Genomic DNA, 15,516 nt, shown 5'->3' on the forward strand with positions numbered 1-15,516 from the left:
TCTTGAAAGTGTGGATAGAGCAGTTGAAAACCAAAGAATACAATTAAGAAAAAAATACATAAACGTGGATTAGATGACCTTACTAGAAATAAAAGAAATGGAAATGAAGATGTTATAGTTTCCATGCATTAAATAAGCAAAGATTGATACCACTCAGTGTTGCTAAGTAAGGAAATAGTCACTCTTCTCCACTGCCTGAAAGAATGTAAATTAATAGTCTTATTAAGAAGAATTTGGGGGATCCCTGGGTGGCGCAGTGGTTTGGCGCCTGCCTTTGGCCCGGGGCGCGATCCTGGAGACCCCGGATCGAATCCCACGTCGGGCTCCCTGCATGGAGCCTGCTTCTCCCTCTGCCTGTGTCTCTGCCTCTCTGTCTCTCTCTGTGTAACTATCATGAATAAATAAATAAAATCTTTAAAAAAAAAAAAAAAAAGAAGAATTTGGGAGGTTATCCAAAATCTTTTAAAAGATGCATACATTCTAATCAACCATTCTACTTCTAGAAAGAAATTATTTGGTCAAGTATGCAAAAGTAGATGTTGAAAGATGGTTATTATAGCATTCCTATAATTAGCAAACAATTTGATGTATCGTAATAATGTAAGAGAATTGCTTAAATAAATTCTGAGAGATACTTAATATGCTAGAATACCAAATAACCATTTAAAATGTTGATGAACGTGGATGGAACTGGAGGGTATTATGCTGAGTGAAGTAAGTCAGTCGGAGAAGGACAAACATTATATGTTCTCATTCATTTGGGGAATATAAATAATAGTGAAAGGGAAAATAAGGGAAGGGAGAAGAAATGTGTGGGAAATATCAGAAACGGAGACAGAACGTAAAGACTGCTAACTCTGGGAAACGAACTAGGGGTGGTAGAAGGGGAGGAGGGCGGGGGGTGGGAGTGAATGGGTGACGGGCACTGGGTGTTATTCTGTATGTTAGTAAATTGAACACCAATAAAAAAAAATAAATAAAAATAAAAATAAAAATAAAAATAAATAAATAAAATTACATTGAGCTGAAAAAAAAAATAAAAAAATAAAATGTTGAGAAAATTTCAGTTTCCAAATTTGACTTTAAATATCATGTAACTTAAAGAAGAAAGCCCCATCATTAAAATTGGCAAGTCTAATATTCTTTAGTTTTCTGCAACTTTTAATGTTTGAGCAAAACCCTATTCATTACCTGGTTATTATCAGATGGTTGCTGACTTGCATCAATTTGTCAAGTTCAGGAAGCATTTACTGTCAGACAGCTGGTGACATGTTTGATATGAGAAATGTATTTTTGTTACACAAGTAGAATATATTGTCTTCTTTTCTAAGCCAAGACTAATATTTTGTTTCCAAAGGAAAACTCAAACATTTTCCACATTATTCTTGCTGGACAGTTGTAGGTTTTGTTCCAAAAGCAACATTCATAGATTGTCTGTTTTTCTTATCAAACTTGAGATAGGCCAGATAGTTTCATGAATCTGCTTTGTTTGTTTAATTTTTAAGAAACTTATTATTTAGTATGAAATTTTATTTAGAATTTATTAGTATGAAATTTTCATTTTGGTACAGTACTTGGTAGCAAAACTAATATTCTTATTCTAGAGAGATTTTAATTTATGCTTTTGTTGAATCTTGATAGAAACTGACATTTTCCAGAAGTGTACTATATTCTAAATTAATTCCTTTTCCTACCTATAATTTTATACAGAATGCAAATTCAAGAATTCTTCTTGGATTGAATCATTGATTAGACAAAGACTTTGTTTTTAAGTGTTTTTATATTTTTAGCAGTTCCATAGACCCTTTTCAAAGTGATAAAAGAACTAGAATATTTCATATTGGTTATAATTTGATGTCACCCAAATTTAATATGCATTTAGAAATATAAATGTTCATGTATAATAATGGTGCAATTAACTGGATTAAATATCTTATATGTTAAAAAATCAGAGAAAGAATATATTTTTCTTATGTGAGACGCTTCCAAATTTAATGTAAATTTCTCATAAGATTAATGTGAACTAACACTCCAGTTTCTTGTTTCTTATATTTAAGAACATGTTATTTAAATCTTTGTTTACTCTCCTAGCTCATTCTTCATACGTTTTGCGTGAGATTATTTATGTTTACCATCTCATTTACTTTTTGAAATATTTTTCCTACAGTTATGCAGAAGGCATGGAGGGAAAGAAATCCTCCAGCTCGAATCAAAGCAGCCTATCAAGCTTTAGAATTAAACAATGAGTAAGTTTGAAATATACGGAAAGTAAGTTTGTTTTGAGGGAAACTCAGACAAATGATTTTATGTTATCTTTTGTCTCTTTCTAAGACACTTGGAGTCATTAGCAGGCCCTTTTCTTTTTTTTGTATACTTGAGACAAATTTTGCAGTATTCATGGACATCTGTACTTTGCTCCTGAAATTATGAACTTATCTGTGCTTTTGAATAGAATTTATCCTAGAGATACTTTTTAAAATTCAGAATGCTTATCTAATTGGTGATAATTACTTGAGAGTTAAAAACTACTAAAATACTTATGCCACCTTTTTTAAATTTTGTTTTTCATTTAAATCATTCATTTAAAGCATTTATTCTGTCCTGAGAACTTTAGTTGCTAATGGGTTCGGAGGCATGCGAAGAGGATTCAAAATAAGTAGAATGTAGCTCTAACTTTTTTTTCCACTGTTGAGCATTTACTTTTCATAGCTCTTTGTATCAATTCTATATTTTGAAAAGGCAAAATGTAAAATCATAAGTTAATATTTAAATACAACAGATCAATAAATATTAATCTGATACTAAATAAATGCCAAGAGTGAAAGTATGGCCCCAGTTGGGGTTAATCAAGGAATGCTTCCTGAATGATGTGAATTTAGCATTGTCCCCTGTATCCTTTAACAACACCACCCCCCAAGATATATTATTATTATTATGAAGACTTTCCTAAGGTGGAGAAAAATCATAAATTATTATGAAGACTTTCCTAAGGTGGAGATATATTATCATTATTATGAAGACTTTCCTAAGGTGGAGCAGTGTAGGGAACTCCCAAAGCCGTGTATCAACTTTATTGAAACTCTGGAAACTAATTAAAAGATTATATCATCCTAGAGAATGCTTAATCAATTTGAAAAGCAGCCAAATTTCTGTAAGAGAGCTTTGTTTTTGTCTTCTTAACTTAACACTGGTCCCATCCCCACTCCTTTCCTCAGTAGCAGCCTTGAAGTCAAAAGTCTGCATTGTGGGTATAGGTTCCTGCTACCAGAGGAAATGGAATGGATCTTACTCTTAAAGATTTGTGCTTGTTTATTTTGACCTTTCTGGTAGCTCTCTGAAGGACCAGCTCAAAGGGCCTGCCTTTATTTGGGTTAATTCAGAATTTTCCCTCCATTGACTCAGCTACACTCCGGGGGCATTGTTGAAAACATCGAAAGGCAAATACACTAGTCCCTGCTGCCCTGGGGCAAGGGATACAGCTGGGGTAAACAATAGACAAACCGGAAAGCTTGAGAGGAAAGGCTGAGGAATGAGATATTTTGGGGAAAAGGGTTTGAAAAACTCACATATTTCTGGGAATCTGAGTCGTCCCACACACACTCAGGGTTGGGCACATGCTCAGAAGAAGCTTAAGAGGACCTGAGCTCTTATGTCTGTCTAAATTTCAGGTTCTACACAAAGTAAAGGCTAAGGCAGAGTTGTAAACGGCCTGTTGAAGGTGTGCCCCAATACACACATACAGCTCATCTGCAAAGCCATGTGTTTTTGTTTTGTTTTTGGTTCCAGGTGTTTAAGGCAATCTATCAAATCACTGGTTGATGCATAAAGCTAAAGGAGTAGAGGCTTCAGTAGTTACATATGATAATGAATACAAACTTTAGAAAATTAGTTCAGAAAGTCATTAAACAAATAACTAAAACAAGCCATGGGGAGGAGGGGGGAATCTAATTGCTAGAGTTACTACATTATAATCTTCAAAATTTGCATTTTTTAAAAAATATTTTATTTATTCATGAGAGACGGAGAGAGAGACAGAAGCAGAGACACAGTCAGAGGGGGAAAGCAGGCCCCTTGCAGAGAGCCCGATGTGGGACTCGATCCCGGGACTCCAGGATTATGCCCTGGCCCAAAGTTGGGTGCTAAACCACTGAGCCACACAGGCGTCCCAAAATTTGCATTTTTAAGCAAAAAAGTGTATGAGACATACAAAGAAACAAAATATGCCCGATACACAGAAAAAAAAAAAGGAAATGGATGAAGACTGTCTTCAAGGAAGTCCTCAAGACTGGACTTTCTAGACAAAAACTTTAAGTCAAATATTTTAAATATGGTCAAAAAGGTAAAGGAAGTTATGTACAAAAAACAACAAAAAGAAGTCATGAGAAGAATATCTCACCCTTAGAGAATATCACTAAAGATCTAGAATCTAGAAAGAAATCTAGGGAAAAAATTTAGAAATCTAGAAATAAAGATCAAGAATCTCAGTGAACCCCAAGTAAGATATAATCAAAGACATTAGAGAATATCAGTAAAGCTCTAAAAAGAAATCTAGGAAAAAAATTTAGAAATAAATCTAGAAATAAAGATCAAGAAGCTCTGTGAACCCCAAGTAAGTTATAATCAAAGACATCCACGATGTGACACAGTATAATCAAGCTTTCAAAAACCAAGGACAAGTGGAGACTCCTGAAAGCAGCAAGAGAAAAGTGACTCATGGTGAATGAGGGATCCTCAATAAGATTAACAACTAAGTTCTCATCAGAAACCATAGAAGCCAGAGGAGAGTGGGATGACAAAGTCAAAATTCTGAAAAAAAAGAGAACTGTCAACTAAGGATTCCTTATCTAACAGACCTCTCCTTCAAAAATGAAGGAGAAATTAAGCATTCCCAGGTAAACAGAAACTGAGAGAGTTCATTGTTAGTAGACCTATATTATAAGAAATGCTAAAAGGAATTTTTCAGGGTGAAATAAAAGAATACTAGACAGTCTTGACTTCACACAAAGCAATAAAGAATACCAGTAAAAAAAATAATTACATATACAAATATAAAATTTAATGTATTTTGGGTTTGCAATTCTTTTTTTCAATATAGTTTAAAAGACAACAATGTAAAACAATACTTATAAATCTATATTGATGGACATGTAGTTTATAAAAATGTAATTTATGACAACAACATGGGGTGTAGGGAACAGGGAAGAGCTATAGAGGAGCAAAGTTTTGTATACTATTGAAACTAAGTTGGTATTAATTGGAACTAGATTGCTGTAAATTAAGATTTTAAGTATAATTGGGGGCAGCCTGGGTGGCTCAGGGGTTTAGTGCCTGCCTTCAGCCCAGGGCCTGATCCTGGAGACCCGGGATCGAGTCCCACGTCGGGCTCCCTGCATGGAGCCTGCTTCTCCCTCTGCCTGTGTCTCTGCCTCTTTCTCTCTCTCTCTGTGTCTCTCATGAATAAATAAATAAAATATTAAAAAAAAAAGATTTTAAGTATAATTGGTAATTGTTAACCACTAAGAAATAACTAAAAAATATGTAGTAAAAGATGTGAGAAGGTAATCAAAATGATATACTAGAAAATACCTAACACAAGTACTGCAGAAAATAAGGACAAAAAAGGACATATAGAAAAATAGCAGAAATAAATCCTTCCTTATTAATTACTTAGATGTAAGTAGATTAAACTCTACAGATAAAGGCATTGATTGGCAGAGTGGATTTAAAAAACAGTTCAACTATATGTTGTCTATAAGAAACTCCTCTTAGAGACAAAGAAGTAGGAAGTAAAAGTATGGAAAAAGATATTCCACGGAAATAGTAACCAAAAGAGAGATGCAGTGGCTAAACTAATATCAGACAAAATAGACTTAAACACACAAAAAAACTTGACATTTATTTATTTGGGAAAGAGAGGGCAAGGGAAGGCGCAGAGGGGGGAGAGGGACAAGCAGGCTCTCTGCTGAGCATGGGGACAACACAGGGCTCAATCTCACAACCCTGATCATGACCTGAGCTGAAATCAAGAGCTGGACTCTCAACTGACTAAGCTACCCAGACACCCTGACAAAATTTTTGTAATGCAATTACATTATATAATGATAAAAGAGGTTCAATTCATCAAGAAGATACAACAATTATAAACTTATATGCATTTAATAACAGAGACCCAAAATATATGAATCAAAAACTGACAATTGAAAGTAGGAATAGATAGTTCAACGGTAATAGTTGGAAACTTCAACATACCATTTGGAATAATGGATAGAATAATCAGACAAAAGATACACAGTGAAGTGGAAGACTTGAACCAACACTATAAACTAGACCTAACAGACATCCATATAGCACTCTATCCAACAACAGAAGAGTATACATTCTTCTCAAGTGTACGTGGAACATTCTCTAGGATATATCACATATTACAATATAAAGAATTCTCAGTAAATTTCAAAAGATGGAAATTATATAAACTATTTACTGCAACCAAAATGGAATAATATTAGAAATCAGAAGGAAATATGGAAATTTCACAATATTGGGATAAATGGAAGTTAGACAAGACTCTTAATGAGTCAAAGAAGAAATCATAAGGAAAAATTAGAAAATACTTTGAGATGAGTAAAAATGAAAGTACAACATACCAAAACTTTTGAGATAGAGAAAGCAGTGCTCAGAAGAAACTAAACACGTTAATAAGGAAAAAAATCTCCATCAGGAACTTAAACTTTATACCTTAAGAAACTAGAAAATGAAGACCCAACTATACTAGAAGTGAAAGGCAGTAATAGATATTAGAGGGAAATAAACAAAATAGAGAATAGAAAACAATAGAATCAATGAGACAAAGGCTGGTTTTTTAAAAGATCAACAAAATTGATAAACTTTTAGCTAGATTCACCAATTAAAAGAAAGAAAAGACTCAGATTACTGAAATTAAGAATGAAACTGGGAGCATTACTACTGACCTTAAAAGCAGAATACAGTGAACTATTATATTTCTCCAAATTAGATAAATAAAATGGACAAGTTTCTAGCAACACACTACAAAAACTGCCTCAAGAAAAAGTAGAAAATCTGAGTAGACCTATACTAAGAGATGGAATCAGTAATTTAAAAATATCCAAAGAAAACCCAGTACAAGATCCTTTCACTTGCAAATGCTACCAAGCACTAGAAGAATTAACACCAGTCCTTCTTAAGCTCTCCAGAGAACTCATTCTGTGAAGCAATATTACGCTCATATCAAAACCAAAGACATCACCAGAAACAAAAATCATAGACTAATGTCTATGTATTATGAATAAAGATGCAGAAATCCTCAACAAAATACCAGCATAGCAAATCCAGCACCATATTAGAATTATGGACCGTGAACAGTGGGATTTGTCCCAAGAAAGCAAGGGTGGTTTAATATATAAAAATCAGTCAATGTAAATAAAAAAAAAATCAGTCAATGTAAGATACCACCACATTAATAGAAAAAAGAACAAGAACCACATGATCATCTCTATTGATGCAGAAAAGCTATTTGACAAAATCCTACACTATTTTATGATAAAAACACTAAAAAGTCAAAAAGGAATTGAAGGAAACTTTCTCAAATTGATAAAGAGCATCTGTGAAAAACCCTTAACTAACTACATATTTACAGATGAAAAACAGTAAAGGTTTCTTTCAAAGCTCAAGAATAAGATAAGGGCATCTGTTTTTGCCACTTCTACTTAACATTATACTGGAAGTGCTATCCAGGCAATTTGGCAAGAAGAGGGGGGGAAATGACTTCCAAATCTGAAAGGAAAAAGTAAAACTGTCTTTATTCACATATTACATGATCTTATGTATAGAAAATCTCATTGAATCTGAACACAAAACCGTTAGAGCTAGCAGAAGAGTTCAACAAAGTTACTGTCCACAGGACATATAGAAAACAAATAGGAAAATAGCAGAAGCTAGTCCTTCCTTGTATCTGTTGTACATCTATACACTAATAGTGGACAATCTGAAAAAGAAATTTAAAAAACAATTCCACTTACAATAGCATCAAAAATGTTAAAATACCAGGATCCCTGGGTGACGCAGTGGTTTGGCGCCTGCCTTTGGCCCAGGGCGCAATCCTGGAGACCCGGGATCGAATCCCACGTCAGACTCCCGGTGCATGGAGCCTGCTTCTCCCTCTGCCGGTGTCTCTGCCTCTCTCTCTCTCTCTCTCTCTGTGTGACTATCATAAATAAATAAAAATTTTTAAAAATGTTAAAATACCTAAATTTAACCAAGGAGTGCAAGACTTATACACTAAAAATGATAAAGTATTGTTGAAAAAGTTAAAGAATACTTAAATAAATGTAAAGGTATCCCATGCTCATGAATTGGAATACTTGATATTGTTAAGATGGAAGCTCAGGATCTACAAGATCCTCAAGTTGATTTACAAATTCATTGCAATCCCTATCAAAGTTTCAGTTGTCCTTGTTACAAAATAGACAAGCTGATCCTAAAATTCACATTGAATTACAAGAGCCCTCAAACAGCCAACACAACCTTGAAAAAACAAAATCGGAGAACTCACTTCCTGATTTCAAAACTAACTGTGAAGCTACAGAAATTAAATCACAGAGACAGACATCTAGATAGATGGAATCAAGTTGTACGTCCAGAAATAAACCCATGCATTTATGGCCAATTGATTTTTTTTTTAAAGATTCATTTATTTAAGAGAAAGAGAGGGAGCGAGAGAATGGGCAAAGGGAGAGGGAGAGGAGCAGACTCCCCACTGAGTGGGGAACCTGAAGTGAGGATCAGTGTCACAACCCCAAGATCATGACTTGAGCTGACACCAAGAGTTGGATACCCAACTGCCTGAGCCATCCAGAAGCCCTTTAGTCAGTTGATTTTTGACAAGGGTGCCAAGAACATTCAATGGGAAAAGAGTTTGGTCTCTTCATCAAGTGGTGCTGGACAAATGGATAGCCACATACAAAAATCAACCTTTACACACATCATACACAATTAATTCAAAGTTAATCAAAGACCTACATATAAGAGCTAAAACTGTAAAACTCCTAAAAGAAAACACAGGGGCAGATTTTTTTTTAAAGATTTATTTATTTATTCATGAGAGACACAGAGAGAGAGAGAGATAGAGGCAGACACACAGGCAGAGAGAGAAGCAGGCTCCATGCAGAGAGACCGACGTGGGACTCGATCCCAGGTCTCCAGGATCATGCCCTGGGCCAAAGGTGGCGCTGAACCACTGAGCCACCCTGGGCTGCCCAGGGCAGATTTTTATGACTAGACTTGAAATGCTCTCTTAGATAGGACACCAAAAGCACAAGCAACAACAAAGAAAAGATTAGATGAATTAGGTTTCATCAAAATTAAAAGCTTTTATGCCTTGAAGAATACTATCAAGAAGGTGAAAAGGCAATCCACAGAATGAGAGAAAATATTTGTGAGCCATATTTGATGAGTTTAATATCCAGAATATATCTAGAACTCAATTACAAAATGATAATGCAATTAAAAATGAATGGAGGATTTCTTTTTTTTTTCTTAAGATTTTATTTATTTATTTGACAGAGCACAAGCAGGGGAAGCTGTAGAGGGAGAGGGAGAAGCAGACTCCCCACTGAGCAGGGAGCCTGATGCAGGGCTCAATTCTAGGACCTTGGGATCATGACCTGAGTGGAAGGTAGAAGCCCAACTGAATGAACCACTCAGGCACCCCAAAAATGGATGAAGGATTTCAACAGACATTTCTTCAAAGGATTCAAATCAGACATTCATATAAATAACCAATAAGTACTTGAAAGGTGCTCAACATTATTCATAATTAGAGACATGAAAATGAAAACAGTGTGATGCCCCATCACAAGATGGTATAACAAAAACTTCCAGAAAATACCAAGTGTTTGCAAAAATGTGGAGAAGTTAGAACCCTTATAGATTGCAAGTGGGAATGTAAAATTTAGGTATTGCCACTGTGGAAAACAGTGTGGCAGTTCCTCAAAAAGATAAAATTAGAACTATCATATGATGCAGGAGTTCCACACCTGGTCATATAATGGAGTGCGGAAAGGAAAAGTTCAAACAAAAACTTTGAAGCAGATGTTCACAGTGGTATTATAATAGCCCCAAACTGGAACCAACCCAAATGTCCATCAATTCGTGATGAATGGGTATACAGAATTGGTATATCTACACAATGGAATATTCGTCATAAAAAGGAATGAAAAATACTGTTCCATGCTACATGAATGAACCTTATGTATATATTAAAAGTCCCCGAATGACATACTTTAAAATGGCTAATTTTATTATGTGAATTTTACCTTAATTTCACTTGATCTTAGCCAAAAGGCCGAGAAGCGATGAATTTTACCTTAAGTCAAACAGCAACCCAACATTCCTAAAAATGAGATTCATTCAGTATTCATAAAATTAATTTATTAACATCTCCATTAAAAATATTTTTGAACAAATACAAGAAAGCTCTCAGGGAAAAGAACCTCTTTTTATCATAGGCATATTGTAATTTAAAATATTTGTACTTTGATTCTACTGCATCAATTTATACCCATCTAGATCTTTTAAAAGGGTTTTTATTTTGTTATTTAAAAACATTTGAGGGATCCCTGGGTGGCGCAGTGGTTTGGCGCCTGCCTTTGGCCCAGGGCGCGATCCTGGAGACCCGGGATCGAATCCCATGTCGGGCTCCCGGTGCATGGAGCCTGCTTCTCCCTCTGCCTGTGTCTCTGCGCCTCTCTCTCTCTCTCTCTCTCTCTCTCTCTCTCTGTGTGACTATCATAAATAAATAAAAACTTAAAAAAAAGTTTAAAAAAAAATAAAAATATTTGAAAAAAAAACATTTGAGTTGGGTTTAGAATGGCAGTTTAGGATGCTACTGTTTAAAGCAGCAATAATCTAATGTTTCAGCAAAATCCAATATATGTACTGGAGAAATCTCTGTTGATTAGTGAAATTATCATATAGTTCAATTTAATATATTATTTGAAGGATGCTGGAATGGTCCGATTTGCATTTTCTATATTCAAAAGGTGCTCCTTGTCCCCAGTTGTTTGATAGCTACCTTATCTTCATTTAAAAATGCTTTTTCATTTATTTATTTATTTATTTATTTGTTTATTTATTTATTTATTTTAGAGCGAGAATGTGGGTGGGGAGGAGGGGTAGAGGGGGGACAGAATCCCAAGCAGTCTCCCTGCTGAGTGTGGAACCCAACAGAAGGTTCCATCTCACAACCCTGAGATTATGAGCTAAAAGCAAGTGTCAGACGCATAACTGGCTAAGCCACATAGGTGCCCCCCTTGCCATCATTTTTGTTTTATGCTGGTCTCATACTGTTGCCTACAATTTCTCTTCTTTTGCTTAAACACTGTTCAATAGAAATATAACATGACCATATTTGTAACTTTAAGTTTTCTAGTAACCAGATTTAAAAAGTAAAAAAAGAAATAAGTGAAATTAATTTAATATATTTTAGCTATATTCAAAATATTAAAATATTACTTTAACATATAATTGATATGTTTTTTAAACTATTAAATTATTTTACATTCTTTTAAGTCTTCCAAATCCAATGTACACTTTACACTGACATCACATCTCAATTCAGACTAGGCACGTTTCAAGTGTTCAATGACTATATGTAGCCAAGGACTTCAGTACTGGACAATGCCGGCTTAGATAATCAGAACTAGGTTATTTTCTCCAGAAGAACTAGAGTATGTACTTGCTATATCTGGGAATGGAAAGGAAACTTTTGTTTCTCTTTTTTGCCCCCAAACAGGTTAATTTATCTTATTGGCCAGCTTTTGATTTAACTGATACAAAGAGAAATCTTTGTGTTTTAGTGGGGTGAAGAAAGGAAACTTGGAGTGAGCATGTGCGTGATGAGTAAGAGCAGCAATATAGGAGGAAGACTTAGAATTCAGACCAAGGAGGTTTTGCTGCAACACAATTGTGGCTAAGTCCAAGAAAGGGCAGGGTGGCACGCATAATGAAGGCTCAGAGTTGGGAAATAGGGCTAGTCCTGGAAAGATACAATTCTAGGTCAAATGTTAAAGATTCCTTGTTGACCATGGATCTTTATTCTCAACCTTCACCCTCTCCTGTACTTGCCCCTGTTAGATGAATATTATGAAGTATATGGTGGCTAAGAGCAGGCATAGCCACTGGAGTGTATAGTCCCTTGAACTACTTTTTAGATAGTTCTTTGTGTATCTTATTTTCATCCCCCATTCACAAAGGAAAAATATGGGACAAATGATTAAGGAGTGGATATAGAAGTAGAGCAAATAGAAAATAAAGTGAAGAAAAGGAAGGTAGAAAAGGAGAAAAATTGTGGAAACACACCAAAAATATACCAATATGCCCCTAATAAATTAGAATATTAAGTGAAGGTTTTTTTTCTTCTTTAAAAGATGGAAAGTATAGGTAAAGTTAGGGAAATGTGATGCAGAACAAAGGACGTATCCAAGAGAAAATACTTCTTTACCATTTTGCTTAAAATTGCCTTGCTTGCTTTCTTCATAGCTGTGCCACTGCATATGTTCTACTGGCTGAGGAAGAAGCAACGACTATTGTAGATGCTGAAAGGTTATTTAAACAGGCACTCAAGGCAGGAGAAACAATTTACAGGCGGTCACAGCAGTGCCAACACCAAAGTCCTCAGCATGAAGCTCAACTGAGTAAGCAAATTTGAACTGATTATTACTTGACTTTTGTTTAGCTCCTGAAATTGGCTCTTTCATGTTGAAGACATAAAACAACAATAATCTTTTTTAAAAAACTCTTAAGACTTAGAAGTTAGCTTCCTTTCATAAGAGATAACTACTTTATTCATAATGTCTACAAGCTAGCAAGACAAATGGGCATTAGCTAGAGAATGCTTATGGAAGGGAACAGATGTGCTCTGGTTATTGAGAGATGTGCTACTCTGAGACTTAATGGTAATTTATTTCATATGAGAATTGGGCTGATCATCAAAGAAACACAACTCAAAAATATCCAAGATTCAGGAGAGCCTTCTTGTAATGATAAGCAGCTATCCCCTTTATCCTCACCCTTACCCCAAGCAATAGTAGAAGTACATCACTTGGTGTGCTCTTCAGACTGTATATTATCTCTACATAGTGCCAGGGAGTGACCCCTTTAGTGTAATAACATCTAGCCCTACACTTGACATTGATTCTTTCTTTCCTTGACTTTTCTCTATATGTTTGAGATCATATGGGCCAAAGCAACTGAGATTCTTTGTACTCTTAGGGATACTCTCTCAGTTAGAATTGAGATACTTCCACCAAAGATGTTAGAATCTGTAGTGCTGCTGCTTCCTGCAATTTTTTGTGGCCAGGGGGTTTTAGTTTAATGATTTTGGCAGATATTGGGCAATAAATTGAAATATGTTTACATAAAGCATTATCTGCTAGCAGTTGAGTTTTGAATCTTTTGTTTGTGGAAACTAAAATTTGGATAATGTTTTCTCTCCAAGCTAAATATTGATGTATACAGTATGTTTCATTTATGTATGTTGTTATAGAACACAACCACACAACTGTGGGAATATATAATTTTGCAGTCTGGAGCTGATGAAGCTACATCTGTGAAAAAGCCATACGATTTGTCTTTGTATAATCTCAAATATGATTCTGAGATAGTTACAGAAATATTTATTAGCTCTTTCTAGAAATAGTTTTATAGTTTGTTAATTAGTAGCTATTGAGCAAAAGTTCACACTAGCCATGGAAATTTTGTTTCGGACATCTTTTGTTTGTCAGTCAAAACAATAGAGAATATTAAAATAATAGATTGTTTATGTAGAAACTCAATAGAATTATTTTTTCCCATTAATCTATTTTATGTTAATATTAAAATACACTTGTCCAGGTATACTAATTAAATTTTTTTTTAAGATTTTATTTATTCGTGAGAAACACAGAGAGACAGAGACAGAGACACAGGCAGAGGGAGAAGCAGGCTCCATGCAGGGAGCCCGACGTGGGACTCGATCCTGGGTCTCCAGGATCAGGCCCTTGGCTGAAGGTGGCATTAAACCACTGAGCCACCCGGGCTGCCCACACTAATTAATTTATATGTAATGTACTCAGATTACTTACTGTTAGAGAAGTAATTCTATAGATAGATTTTAAGCTTTTACTATAAAAAAACTTCAAGCATATACAAAAATGTAACAGTATAATGAACCTCCATTCAATGTTTGTCACCCAGATTCAATAATCAGTAATAGTCTTCCATTCTGACACAATTTAATTTTCATTGAAACTTCTGGGTAAGCAAATAATTACTTATAAATAATGGATAATATGTTAATGAAATAGACATAATAGTAAGACATGATAATCATGTCATTTTTTTTTAAATAGGAAGAGATACCAATGTACTGGTATATATTAAAAGAAGATTAGCAATGTGTGCAAGAAAATTAGGAAGAATAAGAGAAGCAGTAAAAATAATGAGAGATGTAAGTAAATTTGATGATTGGATGTTTATATTTTTTCTTTCAGAAACTGAAAATGTGGTTTAAGTTCCAATTACTTTAATGCAGAGTCATTGTTTTTTAATTGGTAGGTTTTATAACAGGGTATTTACTAACTAATACATATTTCTAAGGGTTGAGTCTTCACAGTTTTGTTAAGAAACTAAAGAATTTCTGCTTTAATGAATCAGATTCAGCTCTATTGATTTCCTTTGCTATAATTTTAATCTTTTTTCCTTTTAATGTACAGTTGATGAAAGAATTTCCTCCTCTTACCATGTTGAACATCCATGAGAATCTCCTAGAATCACTTTTAGAATTACAGGCCTATGCAGATGTTCAGGCAGTCCTAGCAAAATATGATGGTGAGTGATAATTGACTTAGTTGATAGCCTGGTTAAATTTTTTTTTCAATTATTTAATCATGAATGTGATCCTATTCTGATATTTCTTTAATTTTCTCTTGTCATTCTTACTAGTCAGTATTTAGAATCCATGGATACAAGTTATTATTATCTTTTTTCTCAAGACTTTTGGAAGCAAAAGCCTGTAAGGAGGAACTTTTCTTCTGTAAAAATTTATTAATTTGTTTATTGAGCACTAATGTAAGTGGCTTGGAATACAGTGCTGAACAAGGAGACATGGACTTAGGCCTAGTAGGATTTACAGTTTAATAAAGGAACATAGGGCAGCCCTGGTGGCTCAGCGGTTTAGCGCCGCCTTCACCCAGGGTGTGATCCTGGAGACCCGGGATCGAATTCCATGTTAGGCTCCCTGCATGGAACCTGCTTCTCCCTCTGCCTGTGTCAGTTCCTCCTCTGTTCCTGTGTCTGTCTCTCCCTCTCTGTGTCTTTCATGAATAAATAAAATCTTAAAAAAAAAAAAAAATTCGACAACCCTGACTTAAAAAAAAAAATAAAGGAACATATAGATAAATGAATAGTATATATTGAAGTATAGTGTATTAAATGAGATAATTAGAAAAGTATCAGGTGCTG

At 34.7% G+C, this 15,516-nt stretch overlaps 1 protein-coding gene across 14 annotated transcripts in view; it reads left to right on the top strand.

Moving 5' to 3' along the window:
* Positions 1-15,516, top strand: part of ST7L (suppression of tumorigenicity 7 like) — an 87,125-nt gene that overhangs the window by 18,133 nt on the left and 53,476 nt on the right. For 13 of the 14 annotated variants that reach the window (XR_005372797.1, XR_005372798.1, XM_038562352.1 and 10 more), the window contains 4 exons: positions 2,168-2,246; positions 12,556-12,710; positions 14,406-14,503; positions 14,769-14,883. Coding sequence is in view for 12 of the 14 variants with exons in the window: in XM_038562352.1 (XP_038418280.1) it covers positions 2,168-2,246; positions 12,556-12,710; positions 14,406-14,503; positions 14,769-14,883 (447 nt within the window). In the remaining 2 variants the exon portion in view is untranslated. The remainder of the gene's footprint in view (positions 1-2,167; positions 2,247-12,555; positions 12,711-14,405; positions 14,504-14,768; positions 14,884-15,516) is intronic. The other variant, XM_038562355.1, reaches the window with a different exon arrangement.

This window comes from Canis lupus, chromosome 17 (genome assembly GCF_011100685.1).
Source record: "Canis lupus familiaris isolate Mischka breed German Shepherd chromosome 17, alternate assembly UU_Cfam_GSD_1.0, whole genome shotgun sequence".
Lineage (NCBI taxonomy): Eukaryota > Metazoa > Chordata > Mammalia > Carnivora > Canidae > Canis > Canis lupus.